The sequence below is a fragment of the Sphaerodactylus townsendi genome, linkage group LG12 (assembly GCF_021028975.2).
Source record: "Sphaerodactylus townsendi isolate TG3544 linkage group LG12, MPM_Stown_v2.3, whole genome shotgun sequence".
Taxonomy (NCBI): Eukaryota; Metazoa; Chordata; class Lepidosauria; order Squamata; family Sphaerodactylidae; genus Sphaerodactylus; species Sphaerodactylus townsendi.
In genome coordinates this window covers 5,405,140-5,429,883 of record NC_059436.1, presented here as the reverse complement: position 1 = coordinate 5,429,883, position 24,744 = coordinate 5,405,140, and the positions used below count along the sequence as shown (strand labels likewise).

Genomic DNA, 24,744 nt, shown 5'->3' with positions numbered 1-24,744 from the left:
AGGTACTTCCAACAGTGCTAGCCTCACTATTCTTTTCCCTACCCCATTCCTTGTCCCTTCCCTTCTCTTTGTCTTCCTTCTCTCCATTTTCCCCATTCCCCCATTGGGGTTGCACGCCAAGCACTGATGTTTTAATCCATTCCTTGCAAACCGCCATGCTGAAGCACAACCTATGCATCAACAAATAAGAATATGCAACCAAAGACCAACCTCCCCAGGATGTGAGGGGCTGGGGAGGGACGTGACTTGTCTCCTGCCATCTGCAAACCGTTGGAAAAAAAAAACCCTACCTCCCCCAATAGGGAACGACTCATAAACGCAGAGGGAAAGGCTCCTCGCGCCCGCCTTCTTCTCACGCGGGCGGCGGGATGAGGCGAGCTGCTAGGCCCCGCCTAGGGGAGGGCGGGCTGGAGGACGAGCTGTTGTCAACCCCACCGCCAGCAAAGGCCCGGCTCTTGCGAGCAGCTCCAGCCCAGCGGAACGAAACCCCGGCCCTTGTCAGCAGAGCTGGCCGCACAAAGGCGAGAAGCGAGCCGGCGCCCACGGCCCGGAGACGTTGGGGCTTGGCCCCCTGGGGTCAGTCCATGGGACGAGGGTTGGGAAGGGGGAGAGGTGGTTGTGGTCGGTGGGGAACAGGAGGCGAACGGGCAGCGATGACAGGAGGGTGGCGTTGCTTAAGGGGACATCGCACCGTTGGGGATGCTGCTTAGGGTGGAGCAAGCCGGGGTAGGAGGATACTAGGAGCTCAGGGTGGCCTGCGTGGTTATCCATGCTGAAGTTTCAACCTCACAACGACCCCGTAAGGCTGCCCTGGGCGTCCAGTGTCACTGGCAGTCTTCATGGTTACTCCCTTATAATTTGGATCATGGAGTACTCAGATGTAAACATTTTATCCTCCCACTAACCCTGCTGAAGAGGAAGAATGGCTAGCCGCTAGGTATTCCTCAGAGTGCTTCATGTCTTCTGCTCCTTCCTACCTCGCAGGTCTGTTGTGAGGATGACATGGAGACTCCACAGGATCAGCCATTGAGCTTTACAACTTCTGTACTGTCTTATTCTTGCAGCAACCTTATGTGGGGTGTTACACAGAGGCAGACTCAAGAATATGCAGTTAAACTTTTTCTCTGAAGATCTGAACACAGATCTTCCCAAATCCTGTTAAGCATTCTGACCATTTTATGCAGCAGTGGTAGGACTGAAAGAGATGTGGGATAGTGTGGTTATCCCTTGAGGCAGGCATAGCACCCAGCGGCTCTCTTTATTTTTAAAAGCATAGCAGCATGTATGCAGCACCACAGTATGGATGGTGGTTTACAAAGTAATAATGCACCCAGAAACCTATGACTGGCAAATAGTATTATTATTATTTATTTATTCATTGGATTTCATAGACTGCCCAATGGGGGGCGGCGGCTATTTTTGTGGGTCACTTTTCTGTTGTTAGTTATTCGTTTCATTTATATCTGATCTACGTCCCCGATGGAGGCCCAGAGTGGCTTACGTTGCTTTCCTCCCTTCTATTTTACCCTAATGCTAATGCTATGGGCTAGGTTGAGCTGAGTTTCTGTGACTGGCCCAAGGTCACCCAGCAAGCTTCCATGACAGAATAGAAATTTGAACATGGATCTTCCAAATGCTAGTCTGATGCTTTAACTACCATCCCATACTTCCCATTCCAGGTATTGTTCAGGATGCTCTTTCCATCCGCACCCTGCAACCTCTAAAACACAAAACCAATCAGCCTCTAAAACACAGAAGTGTAATTCAGATACTCAGGAGAGTATCAGTGTTATATTTAGGGATGAAAAACTGAAAGACTGCCATATTGGGGATGGGGAGAGTTCTGTGCGTATGTGTTGTGTTGTATTGTGATGGGGAAGGGGTGTTATTTTACTAAGGTGAAAAAAAATCCGTTCCTGTGAGGACAAATAAATAATTGTATTTTTGGTGAGGGGGATACATCAGTTTATGAGGAATAAATTGTCTGCATGGAGAGTAAGACACCAGGAGAAACTCCGGAAAGTTCCTGTAGTTCCTGCCCTTAACTGTTAGGCACCATATGGAGGAACCTTGAATTAATATGGCATGTGGATTGCTTGGGGTGACCAGTGCTCAGAGGCTGATGAGTAAACTTTGGGAGAAAGGGTGAAATTAGGTTAACAGTTACAGACAATTATTGGTTAAGGGACAGCAGTGCCTCAAACGTGGCATCTGTAGTGTCAGCGATGGCCATGGGGAGCTGTGTGCCAATATCCTTTTCCATCATGACTGTTTATGTAGATCCTTCCTGGGGCAATGTGAGTGTTGTGGAATTAGGAATGGTATTTGGTATGCTCAATTAACTAAGTGGGTGGGAGGATATTGAAATTAAGGGCTGAGTGTTGTCAGTAAACCCTGTACTTAAATGGAAGCTGGACATGGGACTCCTACACTGGAATTGATTTTTCACAATGTTGCGGATGAACATGTGTAAATTAACATATAGAGCAGGGCATGCTCATCAAATTCCTACTAGGTTGTGTAGGGTTAAATTCTAGCAGAAGAATGCCAGTTTGCAAGAGCCAGGGTTAATGACCATGGTTTCTGCTTTCTTTTCTGAAATGAGCGACCCATTTACCACAGACGATGAACATTCATAGATTGTTGGAACTATTTAATTTTACATAGAATAATGATATATGCAGAGATACATTCAAAATATCCTTTTGTTTGGAGATTTCTGGAGAGAGATTTCTGAATAGCAGCATTTCTACCACAGACACACAGATCAGCAAAAACAGAGAGTGAATATGTGAAGCCACCCAGTAGTCTGCAGTGGCAAGTCAAAATGTCAGAGGCTGGTTGGTTTAATGACCCTGATGTTGTAAACAATATAAAACTAAGTCTGATGTTCATGTGAGACTCCTAAGAAGGTCTCATCTCAAAAGTATACAAATGGAATACAGTTTTCCTTTAGCAAAGATAACATGGCAGAATATTGACTGGACTGTTAGGATTCTGTGACAGTAACCAGCTGGGAGATTATCTTCTTGGGTACATTTTTATGTCAGTGAAATTACTTACCGGTAATAGTTTCCTGTCAGCAAGTGACACTAATATAATTCAGTTCCGTGATAGATCAGATAATACAGTTCACAGGTTAAACAGTGTGTGATTATAGAGCTCCGTGTTTTGTGTATTTGTTGATTCAAAGGAATGCTGAGCTTTGTTCCTGTGTCTCTGTTCATGTATTTTAAAGCCTGGAGTTCACTGTGTTTTAGAAATGCTACTGAAATAAATCATGGACAAAAAGAATTTTTTTTTTGGTATTGATATAACTTTGTATTCTTACTGAAATTGGTTAAAAAATTAATCCAAAGACTTTCCCAATATTTAGATCCCAAATCCCATTCTTAAATGCCAATTATCATAATTTACAGCTCAATTCCTGTGGGGGGTGGGGGAGGAATTGCCTGTTGGATGTGGTGTGGGCATGCACCAGCAGATTCGCCCCCTCCAGGTCACTTATCCGAACAGAGGGGTGAAAAATACCCCCAGGCAGACACCATGGCCCTCCAGCAACACTTATTTCTGTGGAGAGCTTTCATGCAACTGGGTTTCTTTCTTTTTTGCTGCACCTCCACACCAACTGAAAGCCCTCTGGAGTCGGTGCAACCTCAGCGGCCTCTGGATTGGGCTGCCTGCCTTTATGTGCATGGACTGTATATATTTTTGGAATCAATAGAGAGGAATCTAAAGCTTGATATCTGACCCCCAATTAAATAATGGCTTTTTAAAATACATAACTTTGTGAATTTACCTGTACCATGTTTCACTTACAAATGATCAAGTTTTGTACATCTGTTCTGCTGCCAAAACCTTGGGAGATCCTTGTCAGTTTTAGGAAAAGGTCACCTACAAAAAGGTAGCTGTTTTACTCATTCCACACTCTGTATCCGTGGTTCTATGCTTGTTTCAATTTGAGAAAGTTGATAAAAGTTCATTTGAGCAGCTGCTGTTTATAGCCATTTCCAGTTTTGTTAGTTTGTTTTCTCAGAAATTTTGTTTAATTCCTGTCTTTGTTTTCTTGTAGGCAGTGCAATGTCAGCTGCAGAACCACGACCAATGGAGGTTTCTCCATCATCAAATTCGTCTAGTTCCTTTGAGGCAGTAGAAACAGATACAGCAAATAAATATGAGCCCGTTTCCCCTCACTGGTTTTATTGCAAAGTAGCAGATGCCAGAGAAAGATGGATTCCCTTTAGTGAACAAGATTCAGAGAAGTTGGAAAGTTTTTATCAATCTAGTAAGTTGATTGGAAGGGAGGCATTTTTCTGTCATAAGAGATCTGTTTGCTGTTTGAGAAGTATGATATAGGGAGGGAAATTTAATTGAGAGTTACAAGGAAGGATCAGGCAAATATTTATGATGTAATGTCTGCCCACATATTTATTTTGAAAACGCGGTGCATTTTCAAAGCTATTTCTACAGTTTCTTTATAAAAAGAAAAGCAAGAAATATGTAGTATTCTACAGTGAACAGTGCATTTTCTGCAACTGGCCTTTAATTTTCAGAGCCTGTTTTTAAGTTCATTTTAACAAATAAGATAAAATGATAATTCTTTAAAGGCTGGAGGTGTAAATTTGGTTTCTTTTGACGAGCTGCTGTTGCTGTTATTTGCCACTATATCATAATAAAATAATCCTGTTCTGTTCAGGCTATTAGGAAGTTTTGCATGACTGTTCTTTGCACAGTAAAACACATATAAGCAGTTTGTTTTTTGTTTAGATTTTAATCCTGTTCATGTTGAATATTCAGGTCAAATTGCATGGGAATCAACTGGGGCAACATTCATATAGCCCTCTGTATTACCTTTTGCATTGAGTACTCTTGGGGAATTTTGTGTGTGTAGTTAGAGTACTTCTTCAGAGTATGAGTTGGGATTCAAGTCCAGTCTCTTATTTCTTGTGCTGTCTGGTTGAATTGTTTCCTGTGTTTTGTGATCTGCCTTGAGTCTCAGTGAGAAATGTGGGCTATTAATGAAGAAAATAAATAAAATAGAAAGTGTGTAGCTCCTTAGTATCTTCAGTTTAGTTCTGCTTTATCAGCCTCCTTGTGTTCTGCAGGTAAAGACAGTGAGGAGCTGGTTGTTCCAACAGAAGGGGGACGGTATGATGTACAATTGAAGAAGAGGCTCCGTTGTGCGGTCTACTGGGAGGAAGAGGACTCTGAAGTCCGACGCTGTACTTGGTTTTACAAAGGAGAAAAAGACAACAAATATATTCCATACTCTGAAAGCTTCAGTGAGGAGTTAGAGGTAATGTTGGTTAAAGATAGAAGCCGTTTTCCATCACATTTTTGGGCCTCCTTAGGAATATCCAGCTTTATAATGCCACAATGAGTTGGAGCAGCATCCCTTTCTAGTAATTTGAAAATTGAAAAAGGGCATTAGAGGCCCTTTTATATTTGGCCTCAATTAATACTGAATGAACTGCTAGTTCTTTCCTCCCTGTGTCAGCAGTGAAATTTTCTCAGTTGTAGTCATTTACAAACAGACTGCAGTGTTTACATTTGCTCTTCCACTAGACCTTTAGTTTGTTCTGTGCTGCAAACAAGCCTCCCTGCTTTGTTGTTATCTGTTTTGTTCTCACACATGGGCCTGACTACAGACTGAAAAAAATTCTGCGCACAAACTGAATGGAGATGGGGGAAGGGAGGGAGAGAGAGAGAGTTATTCTGGTGCATATGGTCTCATGGCTGTTACGTTATGCAGAATTTAGGAAATGGATAGTGCACAGATAATCTCTGTCTTGAAGTATTAGTGCACATTATATGAGTATGAGCCCATAATGCAAAGTTGCTTTTCAAGTAAATACCACTTGAAGGAGTTACCTATGTTCCAAGTATTTAAACAAAATATGCTTTGCAGATGACAGCCCATTAGTGGGCGTTTCCCCACTCTCCCCTACCCACCCCCCATGCCGTGCGCCCGGGTGTCCCCACGACCCCGCGCTCTGTGCAGGGTCATCAAAAGGCACCCTTTGCAAGAGCGCCAGGGATGCTGCGCGCTGAGGGGGCGCGACAGCAGCAGCGTCGGGGCAGCTGCACTGTCGCCGCCCCTCTCATGGGGAATGCCCGGGGACCCCGCACTACTCTCCTCAAGTAGCGCGGGGCTTAAGGTAAGTGGGGAAAGGCCCAGTATCTGTCTCTCTCTTCCACTCTCTCTTTCTGTTTTTAAAAAGCAGCACAGTTCTGCCCTTAGATTTGCAGGGGCACCTCAGTTTCCCAAGACATTCAATAGCATCTGCTGCCTGATGTCCTTATTGAAATTAGTTAAATTGGTGCACAATATTTTCTAGTCCCAGAGACATAAATAAACATTATTTGATGACTCAATACGGCCTGGTGTTTGGTCCTGTTGTTAATATGCTGGATGAAGATATGGTGGATGGTGGTGTGTGTGTGTGGAGTCTTCCACTGTGTTCTCCATATAAGGTTGCCATTCAATTAAGGTCACAATCAGATGCATGTTTGCACTTGGAACTCTTTTTCTTTCAAGTGACCCTGTTGGTATGGCCTAAATAATTGGTTTCCAACCTTTTAGAGTATGCAGACATCTTTTTTAACATCAACATTTTTGGCAAACCCTTCACATAACAGTATTGGTAACATTAGTATTTATTGATTGAGAAGAGATATCATGACCATTCTTGGTGTGTATATGACTTAAATGACTCCTTCCAATAACTCCTCACCCCCCTCCCCAGGAGTCACCAATCTCTAAGTTGGGAACCACTCACCTAAACAATAAAGGGGTCCCTAAAATATGTTTAACTTGTTAAATAATTCTTTTTCTTACTTAGGAAACATATATGATCTGTGTCACACTAGATGAGTGGAAGAGAAAACTAGAGTCCCCTTCTAGAGAAGTTATAATTTTGCATAACCCAAAGGTAAGTGACTTTCTCTCACTGAGAAGTTTCTTCTTGAATAACTTTTCCAGCCATTACAAGCACTTTTCAGGTTGTTATAAAGGAAACTACGTGGGGGGTGGGGTGTGTGTGTGTGAATGGGCTACACCAGTGTTCTTCCACTGCAGGACCCTGCACCAGTAACAATGGGGCCGTTCCAGGAGGCAGAATCAATTTTAGTTGACTTCCTCAGGCTTTCTAGCTGGTGTCAACTTATGCCAGCAAAAAGGCAGGCATAACCCATTGGGCTTGATAGGGCCATTTCAGTACAGCTGGGAAATTTAATGTTTACTTCACTTTGTCATGCCATTGGGAACTTCTGTGGAGACAGTGTGCCTGTGCTGTTCCTGTCCGCCACCCAATTAGCCCTTGCTCCCCTGGTGGATTGGGCTGCCTATTGACATTTTTTATTGTATTTCAGGGTCTCAGAAATGTCTGTAAAGAGTGAGTCTTTGCTTCCTGGCTAGAACATTTTAGATTCTTTCTGGTTTTTGTGTTCTACTTTTAGGCTTCATATAGCCTTACAATTATACAAACGAACTCCAGTTTTTAAGATATGTTGGTACAGAAAGATTCCTAGGTGGCTTGTTGGAAAAAACAACAGAAATACATTTAACAATGGAATTAACTGGGATGGAGTGAAGGTTGTTTCAGCTCAGTACATGTTTTTGTATTTAGACTTTCTTTAGGCTGATTTCTTGGTGGATGGAGTCCTCATATGATAATTTGCCCATCATACTTCTTTGCTTCTAACCTGATTTCTTTTCACGGTTCTTTCAAGCTGATGGTACATTACCAGCCAGTAGCAATCTGTGATGACTGGGGTGCAAGTCCTGCAGAGCAAGGCCGGCCAAGGACCGTGAAGAGAGGAGTGGAAAATATCTGTGCTGAAATTCCTGCTGGTAATGTGATATTATTTCTCAGCTTGTTGGATTTTGAACATGCTTTGCCTTGATGTTATAAAGGAAACTACGTGGGGGGTGCCTTAGCAGACCAGGTGCTCAGGAGCAGCAGCAGCAGAAGGCCATTGCTTTCACATCCTGCATGTGAGCTCCCAAAGGCACCTGGTGGGCCACTGCGAGTAGCAGAGTGCTGGACTAGATGGACTCTGGTCTGATCCAGCAGGCTAGTTCTTATGTTCTTATGATGTAATTTTATCCAGCGAATCTTGATTGAAATGGGCTGCTAAAAATCTTTTTCAAAAAATAATTTGATTCTTTAGATTTTAAGAGAACAAAATCGAAGAGATTGTAAATAATGGAAATAGCTATCTTTGCAATCATCATGCTTTTAATTTCCCCCCAAAATGATTACAGTAAGACATTTGAAATAATCAAGATTACATTTGTTAAAAGTTATCTTTGCTGTATTGTTAAAGGCTTTCATGACTGGAATCAACTGGCTGTTGTGGGTTTTCTGGGCTATGTGGCTGGGGTCTGGTGGTGTTTGCAAAAACCACCAGACCACAGCCACATAGCCCAGAAAAGCCACAACAGCCAGTTGATTCCAATGCTTATTGGATTGGTTTTGGATTGGTATTTTCTATGAGCCAAACTTTTTGAGAATATCACTCTCATTTGGCAAAATCTCTTTCTTTATGTTTCAGGAGAGCCTGTGCAAATAGATCATTTGGTTTTTGTTGTGCATGGAATTGGACCAGCCTGTGATATTCGGTTCCGGAGTATTGTTCAGTGTGGTAAGTGAGACAGGAGGTGTTGATTTTTGTCCCAGAGAAATTAGATGGGTTTTAAGGCATTTATAACATTTGTGTTCTGTTTTTGAATCCAGTGGGTCCATAAAGTAATTTGTGAGACTGAAAAGAAGAAAACGCAGTGCAAAAATAGAAAACAGTTAAGCCAACACAAACCTTGCAAATGCCAGACACATAGAAGACCACTCAAACATTCTAATTCCAGAACTCTAACATCAGATATCAGGTGGTTGCCAAGTGTCTTAAAAACTACAGCTGTTTGAATCAGATGCCTTTAGACAAGCAGAGAACCAAACAGGTCTCTCAAGAAAGAGGGTTTTTATATCTATGGCTAAAACAGCCCAGGATAGGAGTCTAGATGGGAGCCAGTTAATCTTGTTTTGGTAGCAGAATAATACACTTTGAACACCTGGCCTCATTAGCAGCATGGTACTTGTATTCTTAAATACATGCCTGTTGCCCAGACAAAAGTACTGTCATATTGTATGTTGATTTTAATTCATGTCCTTATAAACTATGGTCCTTCTCTAGGAGCAATGAGAGAATGAGGGGGTTTTGGCAGTCTGATAGGCTTGAGCACTTTGCATGTGAGGATTTCGTTAATATTTTACACAACTTATCCAGCCAGATGTTTCTGATAGGAAACTGGGTGTTGCATTAAAACTGAACAGGTATTTTCAGTGTGCTTTTGAGAATGATAGCATCTCTTGCACAGCACAGCTTTGAATAGTCCATATCTTAGAATCGTAAAGAACTGAAACACTTTATAAAATGCAGATGTAGATTTACCGCCAGTGTCACGAATCAGGGCACTTACTACACTAAAATACTGTGATTTAAATGATCTGGAACTCTTTCCTGGTCCTGATTCAGTGAAATGGATGCTACTTAGGAATTCTTCAGAAGAATTAGAGTGCTGTCCCTTTTGAAGTCAGCCTTTCTTTGCTATTTTCACTATAGCTCTCATCTACAATACAGATACATAGGATTACTTTTCCCTCGATGAATTGATTTTTTAAAAGCTGGGCAGATCAATCCAGAGGGGTGGAAATCTCTCACAATTTTTGTGGCGGAGCTCTGTTGTTTCTATGGATGTGTCTCTGGAGTGGGGTTTAAAAAATTCTTTCAGGCTTCCTGTGGTGCAGGAAAGCTCTGAGGAGCAGGTGGGGTGGCGCTGTTCCAGCCTACCAGCCCTTTCTGGATTGGGCTGAAACTGTCATTATAATTAGTGGTGGAACTTCTTGGTTTTAGATGGTCATATCCTTTTCATTCAGGTCTTACAGTGTTACCACCTAACCCTGTTCCATATAAATTGCAATTTTACCTACAGTTGAGCCTATTTTAAATGCAATTTTTTCAGAAGCTTGGCAATGCATCTCCACTGCATCTCATTTTGCTGCATAAAGTGGTTAAAAGGATTTGTGACCTGTATATTATCCTGTGATAAACAGGAATTGCTTCTTACTGTAATAGGCTAACATTATGACTACTAAATGGTCTTGAGGCGCTTATGAATTGATTGGCAGTTCCTTTCTGCATGTGTGAGAAATGCAAAGCCTTCGAAGTTAGGGAGGCAAATGGACACATGGAAATGCAGGTGGTACCCACTGCTGCTTGCACACATGAATTGGGTCTGGAATTGAGTGAGCAAACTGAACGAGGTTTAATTGATTCGTTGTTGTGTAGTACGCTATGTGTCGGCTGCTTCATTCAGCCTTGAAATTGTTTTTCAGTCAATGACTTCCGCACTGTCTCCCTGAGAATGCTGCAAGCACATTTCAAGAAAGCTCAGGAGCAACAACAAATTGGCCGAGTCGAATTCCTTCCAGTGAATTGGCACAGTACTTTACATACTGGGGTGGATGTGTAAGTAAATCCTGCAATTTTTCTAGGAAATCTGCCCATGACTGCATGTGGACTGGAGCACTGTTTCACAGAATGCCAGATCTATGCCGCCTACCAGGATGCTATGGACAGAGCAATATGGCAAGCATATACTTGAAACTGCCTTATGCTGAATCACCCATTCATCCCTCAGAGTCAGCACTATTTACTCAGACCAGCAGTGGCTGAGCAGAGTCTCAGGTAGATGTCTTTCACATCCCTTACTACCTGGCGATGCTATGGATTGAACCTGGGACCTTCTGTGTGCCAGGGCAATGCTCTGCCACTGAGCCAGTACCCCACATGCTCTGAATCCTTTGCATACCCTGCCCCCATACAGCATATTTGACAAAGATGCTTTTAACATATTCTTTTTTCCATGGCAACTGGTTCTCCACTCTCCGCCTTCCCACTGTGTTTGTATTTCTCATTGTCTGAGTGTTGAACTCTCAGTGCACGTCTGAATTCATAACACGTGAATTGGCCTTCATTGCCCCATTCCCAACCCTTCAAGATGTGGCTCATCAAAATGGCTTAATGTATCTGGATCTGATGTGGAGTATTTAGGGATGCATGATAGCGGTGTACTCACATTGAGTGTGAAGTACAGTGCAGGTATATGATAGCCATTGTATTAAACATTGTTAGTGTCATTCTCATCTCAGTCCTATGTACTTTCATTTGAAAAGCCACTAAACTCAATGGGACCAAGTTATAGTTCTTGGAATATGGAGTACATCATTTTTGCCTACCTACATTTATGGGCACGTTTGTATTCATCTTGCTGTCTGGGAGGATATTTCTCCGTGACAAAATAAAACTTCAGTGGCACGATCTGAGCTCTAGAGTCCTGTCTGGAAATGAAAGCAGAAAAAAAGAGCCATGCTTTCTCCTTTAAATGCCCTCCTCTGTTTTGTCTTCAGGGACTTGGAAAGAATCACCTTGCCAAGCATCAACCGCCTGCGTCATTTTATCAATGACACTATCCTGGATGTTTTCTTCTATAATAGCTCCACCTACTGCCAGACCATTGTAGACACAGTTGCTTCTGAAATGAACCGCCTCTATCTGCTCTTCTTGCAAAGGAACCCTGACTATAAAGGGGGAGTTTCAATAGCAGGTCACAGTTTAGGTATAAATCTCTCTTTCCTGAATACATGTGTGGATGTTGAATGCTCCATTTTACTTGGGTTTGGGATCTTTATTCTGAGATGTGGTCGAACAGTGTGGGCTGGGTGACTTGACAGATTAAAAGTGTATCATTATCCTATTTTTCTCCCTTCCCCCTCCTTTAAAATTAAGTCAGACCTGCTATCGTGTAGTCTCTTTGTTTAAATGTTTTCAGGAAGCTGTCATTTAAGGCAGCTAGAAATACATTTTGTGGCCAACATGGCTAAGTATCAAGAGCTCTAGCACAGACTGGCTATGCGAAAATTGGTATTCTTTTGAATTGTAATCTGTGGCTTTCGAATTCTGTGCTGCAAGCAATCTCAAAATCTGCAACTCAAAACCTTGTGCTCAAGTGCACAGAAATAAGCAAAACACCTCTGTTTGCTTAATATTTTAACTGTAAATTTCCACTCTAGCCATTCCTGAACTTCCTCAAGCTTTGATTTTTGAATATATTTTTGACCATGGCTCTAAGATCTTTGCTAGAGCAACAGACCACAACCATAAATTTGTGTGGTTGTTAAGAGGGTTTTTTGTTTGTTAGTTAAATCTAAAATTTCTCTAAAGGAATAAGGTCTATAAAAGTACAAAAAAGGGTGAAGAGGAATGTATTGTCAAAGGCTTTCATGGCCGGATTCAATTGGTTGTTGTGGGTTTTCCAGGCTGTGTGGCTGTGGTCTGGTAGATCTTGTTCCTAACATTTTGCCTGCATCTGTGGCTGGCACCTTCAGAGGTGTATCACAGAGAGAAGTCTGTAACAGATTCCTTCAGAGGTGTATCACAGAGAGAAGTCTGTAACAGATTTCTCTCTGTGATACACCTTTGAAGGTGCCAGCCACAGATGCAGGCAAAACGTTAGGAACAAGATCTACCAGACCATGGCCACACAGCCCGGAAAACTCACGACAACCAGGAGAGGAAGCTTGCCAGGCAGTTCTGGCCAATCTGAGATTGGCATCCTGTTAAACATTTTGTGTCCTGTTTTAGGGTCACTTATATTGTTTGATCTTCTCACTAATCAAAAATGCACTACAGAGGGAGAAGATAATAACAAGGTACGTTTATGCATGTTGGATTTAAAACAAGCCTTTTAAGCACCCTATAACTTTATATAGTGTCATGTATGTAAATTTACTGTTCTGTACATCTCTGAGGTGTGTGCATGTTCAGGTTGAGAGTTTCCTAGAAATAAGTAGTTTGGGATGCTTTTAAAACCTGGTATTGATGGGTGAGATTAAAACACATATTTAATTTTCCCACTGATATGCCACTTGATTTTGAGATTTCAGGTGGAGAGATTTAAGCACGTGTTGAAATATTGCCTTCTGAAATCAACTGTGGTTTAAAGGAGGTGGTCCAGGCTAAACCTTGCTCTAAAGAAAATTAAACTCACTCTGTGGTTGGTAATAAAGGTAAAGGTAGTTCCTTGTGCAAGTACTGGATCATTTCTGAACCATGGGGTAACATTATATCCCAACATTTTCTAGGCAGACTATGTTTGCAGGGTGGTTTGCCATTGTCTGTCCCCAGCAATCTGGGTATCATTTTACCAACCTCAGAAGGATGGAAGGCTGAGTCAACCTTGAGCTGGCCACCTGAAACCAACTTCTGTCGAAATCAAACTCAGGTCTCAAGTAGAGCTTTGACTGCAATACTGCAGCTTACCACAGGGTTGCTGTTTGGTAATAGGGTCCCCATTATGAGTTGGCTCATTTTTAATTACAATGAGCTGCAACTGAAGTTCAATATGATCTTCAGTCAGGGATAAATCACAATTTCTTGTGGGTTAGTACAATCTGTATTCTAACTAAAATGAGCTAAAGGAAGAAACCATTGTCTCTGGCAAAGGATGTGGTGTTCTCAAGCCCGTTCCGCACGTGCAGAATAATGCACTTTCAATGCACTTTGCAGCTGGATTTTACTGTGCGGAATAGCAAAATCCACTTGAAAGTGAATTATTCTGCATGTGTGGAAGGGGCCTTACTTGTTGCCTCCCCACCCCCTGCAGTCTTAAGATGGTAATGGAGCCTTCTTCAGACTAATTAGCTTGGACCTAGGGTTACACAGAGAAAGCCAACTGGCATTCTCCCTCTGAAAATACCAGACCCTAGCAATTACATGATTCTGCTTCTATCACAAATCCAGACATATAGGCTGCTGTCTTATGGCAAAGAACAGAAGTAAAAAATGAAATTTTTATGTTGTGAGATCTGGAGGGTAATCGTAGAAAACATAATGGGGTCCACTTAAAAATCAAATTGGATAATATTACCTAGAGACTGGGGACTTGATATTGTTCTCCTAACTCTGTAGGTGCCACTCGGTCTGGATGTCATGTCCTTGACAATCTACTTTCCTCCTGTTCCAGACAGCTGCTGAGTTGCCAAACGCAGGGGTTTTAAGTGGGATACATATGTGACATTTTTCTACATTATGTATATCTGCCTAAATTGCATGAGTTTTCAAAAACTGTTACCATAGCTGTTGCAAATATGCTACGTGTGGATCGAAGAGAATTACGCATCGATCTGTTTTGTGTTTAAGCATGTTTATTGTTTTGCTTTGATAAAAATGAACTGGTATAATAAACCTTTTCTGGTATTAAAAGAATGCAGAACTGGAATCGGTTTTCTGTTGACCTTCCCATTTAGATGCTTCATTGCAGCATTGTCCCACTTTCTGCTCCACATTTTGGAGTCTAAAGAATTAAGTAATATGACACTAGGGAGGAATTAATGGGTCCATTTAAAAGATGAGATCCCAATCTGCAATTACATTACATGGCAGTAAACTGATTTTCATGAGATGTGCTTATTTCCATGTAATTTGTGTAAAATGAAGGAAATAATAGTAGTAGTAGCAGCAATTCAATAGCTATGGGTTGGTAATTACTATTTTTTTTTAAAAAATCTAGTCTTATGTGTCGTTTGCATTATGCTGTCCAAAGTTATATGTGTATAGACAGACAGACAGACTTTTCCTATTATGGATCAAGGTCAGCTTCTCCCTGTCCAGCTCCAACTCAAATTCTCCTCTTTAAAAATTGAGACATTGTTCTGCACAGAGTAGTTTTTTGATTGACAGAAAAGCTAGCCAGTCAGCACTCCGCCTGCTATCTAGTCAGTCAGCCAGCCAGCTCATGCTGTTAACAGAAAGAACCAATTACCCCTGAGCACAGTTAAGTTCAGAAGGCTATATGCTTCATGAAGGTGGGATGTTGATCCGTTTCTCAAGCAGTTTCTGTTCTGTATGCAACCTTAAGTGTCCCATAGAATCAGAAATTCTCTTGATTTGGCGCTCAGATTGTGTCAGAAAAGTGCTGCTGAAGTGTGTTCACTGTTTTAACAGGAATCTGATACTCCAGCATCCAGTGAAGAAGGCCTTGGGTCAATAAAGGACATCTTGAAGGAACTTGAACTTTCTGAATTTTACTCTGTGTTTGAGAGGGAGCATGTGGATAAAGAAGCACTGGTAAATTTACGTGACGTGGTTTCTTGCTTTTTTCCTTCAGCATGGAAGCTGCTTTTTAGAGATACATTGGCCCCTTCCGCACACGCAAAATAATGTGTTTTCAAACCACTTTCACAACTGTTTGCAAGTGGATTTTGCTATTCTGCACAGCTTCAAAGAGCACTGAAAGCAGTTTGAAAGTACATTATTCTGCATGTGCGGAATGAGCCATTGAGTGGGAGGGAATAAGAGGGATCAGATCTTTGTCTATTGAAGTATTTGTTTAAATTCTCTTGGCATATTGCAAGAGAGAAGTTATATTTGGACACTCTTCTCTCCTCACACCAGCAGTAGTTCCCTATTTTTTGCATATTTCCCCCTACTTTTTACATATTACAGGTGTCACAGTGGTATATTGCTGCAGTGGGTTTTACTTCTTGTGGGATAACTTCTGCCTAAGAGTCCCATGAGCTGGGGTTTCCAAATATTTCTAATTTTTATAACGGCTCAGTAGCCTAAGCATTCAACTGCACTGTATCCTAGTCAAATGAGAGCATCAAACTAGAAGCTGGAGTGTATTTTTGAAACATTTCTATTTATAGCAAAAGAAACGAGAGCTTACATGTGAGATTTTTTACTGTGCAGGCCTTGTGTACAGAAAAAGAACTTAAAGAGATGGGGATTCCTTTGGGACCCAGAATGAAAATCCTTCACTTCTTAAGGAACAAAAACAACATCCAGGTAAGCTTTTTTGAATCACTGAAGTACTTTAAATTTTACTGTCATAGTCAGAAGCATGCAGGAATGCTTTGAATCTCTTTTTACCAAACCTGGTGATACTGCCAGATAGAGGATTCAGCCCTCCATCCTTTGTTTTATTTATTTATTTAGTTATTTTTGCTTTTAGTAAATGTGGTCTGGAATAACAGGTTTGGTCTGCTACCTCCAAGCAATGTTCTTTTCTCTCCCAATAACCTTTTATCTGCTAATACCAGCATATGGATTACACCCCTACTGTATCAGCAGAAGAGAACTACCTGAGTGCTGTTGCCAAAACCTGACTTGTATTTTTGACAGTCTTGTATCTTTGACAGTCTTATTTACTATTTCACAGCGCAATAGAACTTGGCTCCTATGAAGTATGAGTGGAGCTATTTTGCATAAGCACAGCAGCAATGACTTTCATGCCCCCCCCCCCCCGTTTTCTATATCCACTGAAATTGTGCCCCCTTGGGTCACTTGGCCCACAGTAACATCCTGGGGATCAAATTCAGCAGACTGCAGGGTGAGGGGGGGATCAATCAATATTACCCTTTTGCCTGTTCTGCAAACAGAATTGTCTCCTAGATGTGTTATATGTTGGCAGCTGAGTTAAACCTGAGTTAAACCAACAGCCAGTGTCCCCAAGGTGGCTCTTGGCTACCAGTGCAGGAGTAGGTGATGAATGTTTGAAAATATGATAGACAAAAAAGGGAATGTTACAACGGGTTGGACAAGCAGTGCCATCAGCGAGTTCAGATGCAGTGTCCTGCACTCTGTTGAAATTCTAAATATTAGCAATTGCACTACTTTGTCATCTTTGCAAGCCGAAAATCCCACCCTTCCAGCAGCCTCATTGGGCAGGGAGCTAAGGCTGCATGATGTTGGCAGAAATGGCTGTGAAAGAGGGCTTGTCTGACTTTGTTGCAGGGTTCCAAAAGAGAGAGACTTGCAGCAGCTTGGGAAGACGGAGATGTCAAGCAGGAGGCACCTGCAAAACCCACAAACATGAAGTCCATTTGCCAGTGTCTGGATGTTGTGACAGGACAGGTAACATGATTAAGATTTATCAAGGTGTTTGTGTTGGGGAGAAACTGAATGGGTGGACCTCATTTTTTTCTTCTCTATTACAACTTGGGGGTAACCAAACTTCGAATATTAAATTCAGACACAAGTATTCATTCTTATAATGCATAACTGGGAGTAGATTTTTGCCCTGAGTGTCTTTCTAATGGCCTTCCCAGAAGTATATCTTTGGTCACTGTGGGACTTGGGATGCTAAATTAGGTGGACTTTTTTGTCCTGGTCCTCCTGGGGGTGTTCTTGTGGCCTTGTGGCCTTGTGCTGTACTTGCTCTTTTTCTCCACCAAACACTCTGTTGCATTTAAACCCTGCCAGGTCACCGCCAATTACCCTCAGCTAATCTACAAGCCGCAGATCTTCTTTGCTTTTGGCTCTCCTATTGGGATGTTTCTCACTGTACGAGGAATAAAAAGGATTGATCCCACATACAGCCTGCCTACCTGTAAAGGTTTCTTCCATGTCTTTCATCCCGTACGTATGAGCAGCAACATTTTGGTGCTTTTATTTTTTATAAATGTAATTCCCAGTGCCCATTTTGGGATTCACAATCACAGAACTTTGGACTAGCGGAAACAGCTTTGCTATTTCTGTATTCCACTTGAGATCTCTATAGCCAGATTTCAGGATCAGACTGTTTTCTGCTCTGTTCAAACACAGTAGAAACATGGCTTTTGTTCAAATAGGTGCGGTGGGGATTGGTTTAGGGAGGGAGGGATTTAGTTTGTTGTTATAGCAGATGGTTTTTAACCCCGTCAAGAAACCAGCTTTGGTTGATAAGACAGGATATAAATATTCTGCCCCCTCCACATCCTTTTTTCCTCTAACTCAGCCCTCCCCTCCCCTGCAGTGAAACTTGCTGCGCTCAGAGAGACTTAATAGGTATTATGTGCTCTCTCTTTCCTGTCCTCCCCTGCATCCCTTGGGAAAGATGGAGGTTAAGAAAATGATTGGGGGTGGGGAGGTTAAACTCTACTCTTCTGCAGACTGCATCCCATTTCCACAATGGGGGGCCCACAGCAGTTTACTCTTAGCAAATGGCAAGTTGTTCAGAGCCTTTTTAAGAGAAAGACCAGGAAGGGAGATTGTTTCCCTGATATGTGCAAATACATCCAATATATTGTTTTATGCTCCTTCTGCAGTTTGACCCAGTGGCATACAGGATTGAGCCCTTGATTGTCCCAGGTGTGGATTTTGAACCTATGTTGCTGCCTCATCATAAAGGCAGGAAGAGGATGCATTTAGGTAAAGCAGAGACTGTCCCTTCTACAGACGCTGTTGTTTTGAATGCAAGCGTGCTCCAAGAAACTATTTGCATCTTTAGGGCATGTTTGAAGTTATTCATGCAAATGTGCTCTGCCTCTTCTGAACAGCTGTTAGTGTTTTACCCAAGTATGAATCCTAGCTGTCTCAACTTTCACTGAAAAAAAATGCCAGCCTTATTTACAAAATGCAGAATGCTCTGAGCTAACTGTCAATAACCAGGGGTTAGCTTTGGCTTCCAAACAGGGTCTCTAAAAAGTTTATTGTTTGGTTGAGGGTATAAAGCCCCAGCCAAACCATAATAGGCTGAAGACGGATTTACTCCCTTCCAGGAATATGTGTGGGATTATCAACTGTGGGATGAATTCTGCTTCTCTGTCCCCAGTTCTGTCTGTCTATTATCACATTTATATTGTCATATATCCAACCTCAATTTGGATTTTCATCTCTTCACCCCTCCCTGCTTCTTCTGGCAGCCTTTTATGAATTCTTTCCCTGTCCCAGGTAATTGGGGTGTTTGTTCTTTTAAACATTTGACAACTGTTTTTTTTAAATACTTGTAAGAAATTGAATCATGGGGAAATGATTTAATGAGTGCTCGAAGGACCAGCCAGCCAATCAGCAGATGACACAGCCAGCTTCTCTTGGAAACAAGAAGTCATTATTGGCCTGATTCACTGGGAGATATGAAAGATGTCAGAATTGGCTTGGAGCTGATGTGAGAAGGGTGTGTTGGTCTAAGGATAAACAAGATGCCCTAGTAATGCCAATAGAATTTGTGAATCTTTCTGGATTGTAGCAGACTCCTGTGCATTCAAATTGCAAGACCACTTCTGTTTCCTCATTACAGAGCTGAAGGAGGGCCTCACACGGATGAGCACGGACATCAAAAACAACTTGCTAGGTTCATTGAGGATAGCCTGGCAGTCATTCACTAGGACCACATTGCCAGCTGTGGAGGCAGGGGCTACCACAGAGGCTGAAGGTGAATCGGAAACCGAAGCCAGCTTAAAGAAGCCAACCGGTTAGTGAGAAGGGGAAAAGGGCGTTAGGCCATGCAAACAATAAAGCACGGTGTAGGATAGATCCCAGCTCAGTCTTCCTTCCTGTTCTGGACAAATTTACAATGGCGCCTATTGTTCTGTAGCCCTTGCCCAAAATGGTTTTAGCTGCACAAAAGCTCAAATTCTTAACTTACAGTCAGTTGAGCGTGTTGACACAAACAAATTTAATTTGGAGATGTTTGAATGATTTGAGTGCTGAGTGTTGCATTTAGCTTTCCTTGGTGCCAGATTTGGTTAACTTTTGATATCTTAAAACAATGTTTCTTGTGGATTTGTGTTCTTTATTCTCTGGGTCTCATCGATCAAGCACGTAAAGCTTTGGGGCTACTGTAGCTTTTGAGCTAAAATTCCAAATTGGCTCTGTCTCAGCAGGTTCAGGCATCACCCCCTGGGTATTGCTGCATTCTAAAATATACAGCACAGTAGTACCAGTGGTGGGATTCAAATAATTTAACAACCGGTTGTTTACAAGCACCATTTTAACAACCGGTTTTGCCAAAGTGGTGCGAATCTGCTGAATCACCACTGAGTAGTACCCATTGCTATTGGAGAGACAGCCACTGGCCTGTGCAAACTAGGAACCCCTGTCATCTTAGCTGTGTCCCTTTACTTCATTCAGATGAGAAACCCGAAGAGCCATCTGAACCAGTAAATGAAGAACCCGTGCCGATTAATGTGGGCATGCTTAATGGAGGTCATCGCATTGACTATGTGCTTCAAGAGAAACCCATTGAAAGCTTTAATGAATATTTGTTTGCACTGCAAGGCCATCTCTGCTATTGGTATGTATTAGCTTTTAAACAGCTTCAATAAATCCTTACGGGTAGTCTTCTGTGGAAGTTCTAATTGTTTTTAGAATTGAAATAAAGCCAATGCCATGGAATTTAGCAAATTTTGATGCTGAAAAGTTCAGGTTGGAACATGAGGCATTTTACTCATGGGTTTTGCAGCTGCCTTTTCAAGTAAGTGGCTGTTCTCCCCCTGAAGAAAAATGGAGGCTGAGATGCATCCCTGAACAAGTTAATAGCTGTGCTTAGGGGGTCTTGGGTTTTTTTTCCTTAGGCAAATCTAATCGTCTGTAAAGTGGACTATGTTTGACTCTGCATCAAGGGGGGGGGGGGCTTTTTTACAGTGAAAAATGACTTTCTAAAGTCTAAAAGTACTGCCATTTTCAATGCTTAAAAATAAATTAATAGAAATCTGCAGTAAAGGCCTGTGGGTAGAATTCAGCCTACGAAAGTTTAGCAGCTGGTGTCTGTCAGGTTATTTCTGCCACTTCGAATGACATGAAATCGAGGGCAGGGACAGCTGTGTTGGTTCATGCTGTCCAAGCTGGCTAGGTTTGGGAGAAGCAGAAAAAGAGATTCCACCTAAACATCAGGAAGAACTTTATGACTGTCAGGGCTGTTTGACCGTGGAATTCACTGCCTCGGAGAGTGCTGGAGTATCCCTCTTTGGAGGTTTTTAAAGAGAGGCTGGATGATCATATGTAAGGAGTGCTTTGATTGTGTGATCCTGCATGGCCCTGGTGGTCTCTTCCAATTCTATGATTCTAAGCAGCTCCCTTGCCATTCTTCTTCCCTCCGAACTCACCAGTGATGAGACAAGCCACATTAGCTGCTGCAACTTCTCTTCTACTCTTCCCCGCCCCAGTTAGTATTTGTAGGGTCCCACATGAAACTGCCTCATGCTGAATCAGACATTTGGTCCATCGTCGTCAGGCTGGCCGCAGCTCTTCAGAGCCTCAGGCTGAGGCCTTTCACATCTCACTTGGAGATGCTGAGGCTTGCACCGGGGACCTTCTGCTGCATATCAATCAAGGTGTTTTACTACTGAGCCAAATAATGGCACAGTTGCCCCCTACTTCTCAGCCAAGTGCAGAGCTCTTCCCTAGAATTGCCATCACGGGTGGCAGATGCTAGATTGGTTTACCACTTCCAATTCAGACAGGGTTTGCCGTGTGCCCGTGTATGAGGTGGGCACTCATATGTCCTTCTGTTTAACTCCATGGCGATGTGTTGACGTGGTGGCGGCTATGTGGAGATGGCTGTGTAGGGATGGCTGTAAGTTGGGGTGTGCGGATTGCAGAGATGTTCATCGGGGATGTTTTGTATGTTCGTTGTTTTGTATTTTCGTTGTGTGGGCACAAGGCACAATGTGTGTGCACAATGACATTAAAGTTATTCTATTCTATTAATTCTCTATTCCCAATTACCAGGGAGTCAGAGGACACAGTTCTGCTGCTGCTGAAAGAGATTTACCAAGCACAGGGCATCAGCCTGGACCAACCTCTCCCATAAGGCCAGATAGACATGCTGCATCAGTCTATTCACCAAATGTAAGTCATCCTGTTCCTCAGACAAAATGTTCTGCTCTCATGCATTACTACTGCTGCTCTGGCTGTTTGATCAGTCAGTTCAGCGAAATGCTAGAAGCTTGTGAAGTTTCAAAAGAAAAAACTCGTCCCGGTGCATTGCAGCCAAACTTTTCAGTTGCTAAAACTTCATGAGGGCAATTCTGCTTTTCTGCCTTAATGCCATTCCATATATCTTGAAAGATCTAGGTGTGGGTGTTGTATGGCTTTTTTTGCCTAGATGTGATCAATCACTTGGGGCTTTTTTGAACAGAGGTAAGGAATTTGTCATTGAACTGGAGCATGCTTTGTGGGAGGGGGCTGTTGGCCTTGATGGGGCTAAGAGTCAAATGGCTCTCAAGGCCATGAACAGGCTCAGCAATGAAATCAAGAATACATTACAGAAAAAGAATAGCATTGATGTCGCCAGATTCCTTCCACGTATTGGTATGTTTTGGGTAGCTTCTGGGTCAGACTGTAGTCTCTATGGTAGCCCAGGGGAGAAAAAGGTAACATTTTTCCAGAGTAATTTCCTGTTCTCCTGGTTGTACCCTGTTGTTCCTAATAGGAGGGAGGGCAACTGTTGCCTTGCCTTGCCTTAAAAGTAATATCCAGTATTTGTTACCAAGCTGTAGGTCGTGACAGAGAGCCAGTGTGGAGTAGTGGTTGAGAGTGGCACAAATCTGGAGATTTGAGTTTGATGACTCATTCCTCCTCATGAAGTCTGCTGGGTGATCTTGGGCCAGTCACAGTTCTCTCAGGACTCTCTCACCCCACACGGAGGCAGGATGTCTCTTGCCTTGGAAACCCTACTGGTTTGCCATAAGTTAGCTGTGACTTGATGGGACCTTATGCCATAACAAAAGATTTGTCTGTCTTGGAACCTGTTGTTAAATCTTATTAGAGTTCCAGAGATCTGTTATACAGTTCTTGGATATGCTCAATATCCTTCCCTGATCGTGCTGGCCAGTCCCTCACTATTCAATACTTGCAGTATTCAGAGAGCAGCGGTAACATCGTTCCTGTTCCTTCTCAATTGTTTCATAAGTAAAACTGCCCTAACATGGCTGCTCTTTCCTGTTTCCTTAGATGTACTCCAAAGTGGAAACTTGTCAAGACTTCCTGTCCACCACTGTCACCTTCTGTCATCTGTTGCTGATGTGCCCAGCATGCTTCATTCCCACTATGTGGAGCTCTGGAGAATTCCCTGTCCCAGTTGAAGTGTGGCAATCATTTTTTTATCTCACTTGCTCGAATCATACTGTACCTGTGCTCACTGACTGTCCAGTCTGTGCCCACTGGCTTAGAGGCAGGTGCACGTGTTAAGTCGCAACACCAGCTAGTCTAGAATGGCGCTAGATGTGGCTAGAAATCGGTGCTAGAACTTCACATCATCTCTTGGGTTTGAAGCCCCTGGTATGAAAAACCAGTGTTGGTTAGAGTTATGCCAATTTTGAGTGAATCACCTCTTGTGTGTCTGTGAGGGGGTATATTTTATAAATCTTTGCTCTGTAGCAGCATGCGGCTACTCAAGCACCATGGTTTTGTTTTCTGTGGTGGATTTATTTTGTTGGGTACTCTTCCTTGCAGCTGCTTTGCCCAACAGATGGAGCTGCAGACCAAAGCAAGAGGCTTTCCAAATCCCATCCCTGTCTCACTCCCATTCCTGTCTCACCAGACCAGGAGTCAGTCCTGCTCTGCTGGTTCTTGCCAAGTGTGCCTAATGCAGCAGGACAAATATAGAAGATACTGCTCTTAGGAGAAACTGACAGTTGTGTGGCCAGCTGCAGATTAGTTCCTGCTTTGTACACTCCCAAGCTATGACCAGTTGACTCCTCCAGTTGTGAGCTGGGCATCTCTGTGTGTGTTTTCTGTACTCCAAATAGCTTCAGCACACATGGATAAGCATGGACTCCACTGTGGACTTCCCTAGCTCTGCTGAGAGCTATGGTTGGTGCAATGAAATGTGCATGCAGCTGTTCCACAAGGTGGGAGGTCCTGAGTTGTCGGGAGGCTCTTGGTGTAGCAAAGCCCAAACATGCTATTGAAATAGGACGAGGCTTTTATGGCAGGTGTCAACCTGTCACACAGCTGCTTCCTTTGCCCATGTGGGGGCCGTGGTTTAGATAAGAAAAGTGGGGACTGTGTTATCATTGCACAACTACTTCATGCACACTTGTACTACATCTTGGCACAACTGTTGGGTAACAAGGGCTCCTGTTTTCTAGGCATTTGTTCACATTTCAGGAAATGTCATCAATGAGCAGTAGGCAGTAATGTGTTGCTGGGTGGGTTGGGGAAAGGTGTGATCCTTCTGTACACTTTGTGTAGACTGTATCAAAACCTCCCTTCCCACGGGTTATTCTCCCTACGTTTGCACTATTGTCGTTGCCTCATCCACTATCTTGTCCTCTAGTGCTTCAGCTGTGACTGAGCAACACCATTTGGCGTAGCCAAGTTCTGGGTTACAACTTCTGCAAAGGTGTATGGTGGGGGGTGGGGGGCACTATAGGAAAGAATCCTTTCTTGGCCAGCCAAGTCACAAGAACAACTGTTGAAATTTATGCACTTTGTAAAGGATGTCTATTTAAAGTTATTTAACCTCTTTTTCAGTAAAGACGTGGCTTTGGTGTATTTCTTGTCTTCTGCAAGGAGAATACTAAAGTGTATTAACAGTGCAAGGTCTGCCTGTCCCCCCCCCCCTCTCTCTCTCTCTCTCTCTCTCTCTCTCACACACACACACACACACACACACACACACACACACACACACACCACCCCCCCAAGGATGCTTGTAGAACAACTTGAGAGCAGCTTCAAGTGTATACAGTTGACTACTGAAATAAAATAGAACCCCAGCGGCCCAGATTCTAGCTGCCCTGCAATCAACTGGCTGTATGCATTATGGCAGAAATATATTTAGTAATTCTAAAGTTATAGCCAGACAGAAGTGATCTGCCCTCCATTGCTTAGAGTAATGGATGAGATATGGCCTAACTGAAACTTCTGCCACTCCTTCTACTCTGTGTTTTTCAAAAATAATGTTGCTATTTCAAACCA

At 42.7% G+C, this 24,744-nt stretch overlaps 1 protein-coding gene across 1 annotated transcript; it reads left to right on the top strand.

Moving 5' to 3' along the window:
• Positions 1-353: 353 nt before the first annotated feature.
• DDHD2 (DDHD domain containing 2) lies at positions 354-24,318 on the top strand. Its single transcript, XM_048512999.1, has 18 exons — positions 354-576; positions 4,073-4,285; positions 5,106-5,296; positions 6,843-6,932; positions 7,732-7,852; positions 8,557-8,646; positions 10,395-10,527; positions 11,469-11,677; positions 12,703-12,770; positions 15,064-15,186; positions 15,811-15,906; positions 16,855-16,974; positions 17,323-17,478; positions 18,147-18,249; positions 19,118-19,291; positions 19,951-20,113; positions 21,550-21,669; positions 22,774-24,318. The coding sequence occupies exons 1-17, from the start codon at positions 369-371 to the stop codon at positions 21,629-21,631; spliced, it is 2,340 nt and encodes a 779-aa protein (XP_048368956.1). The 5' UTR covers positions 354-368; the 3' UTR covers positions 21,632-21,669; positions 22,774-24,318.
• The last annotated feature ends 426 nt before the right edge of the window (positions 24,319-24,744 follow it).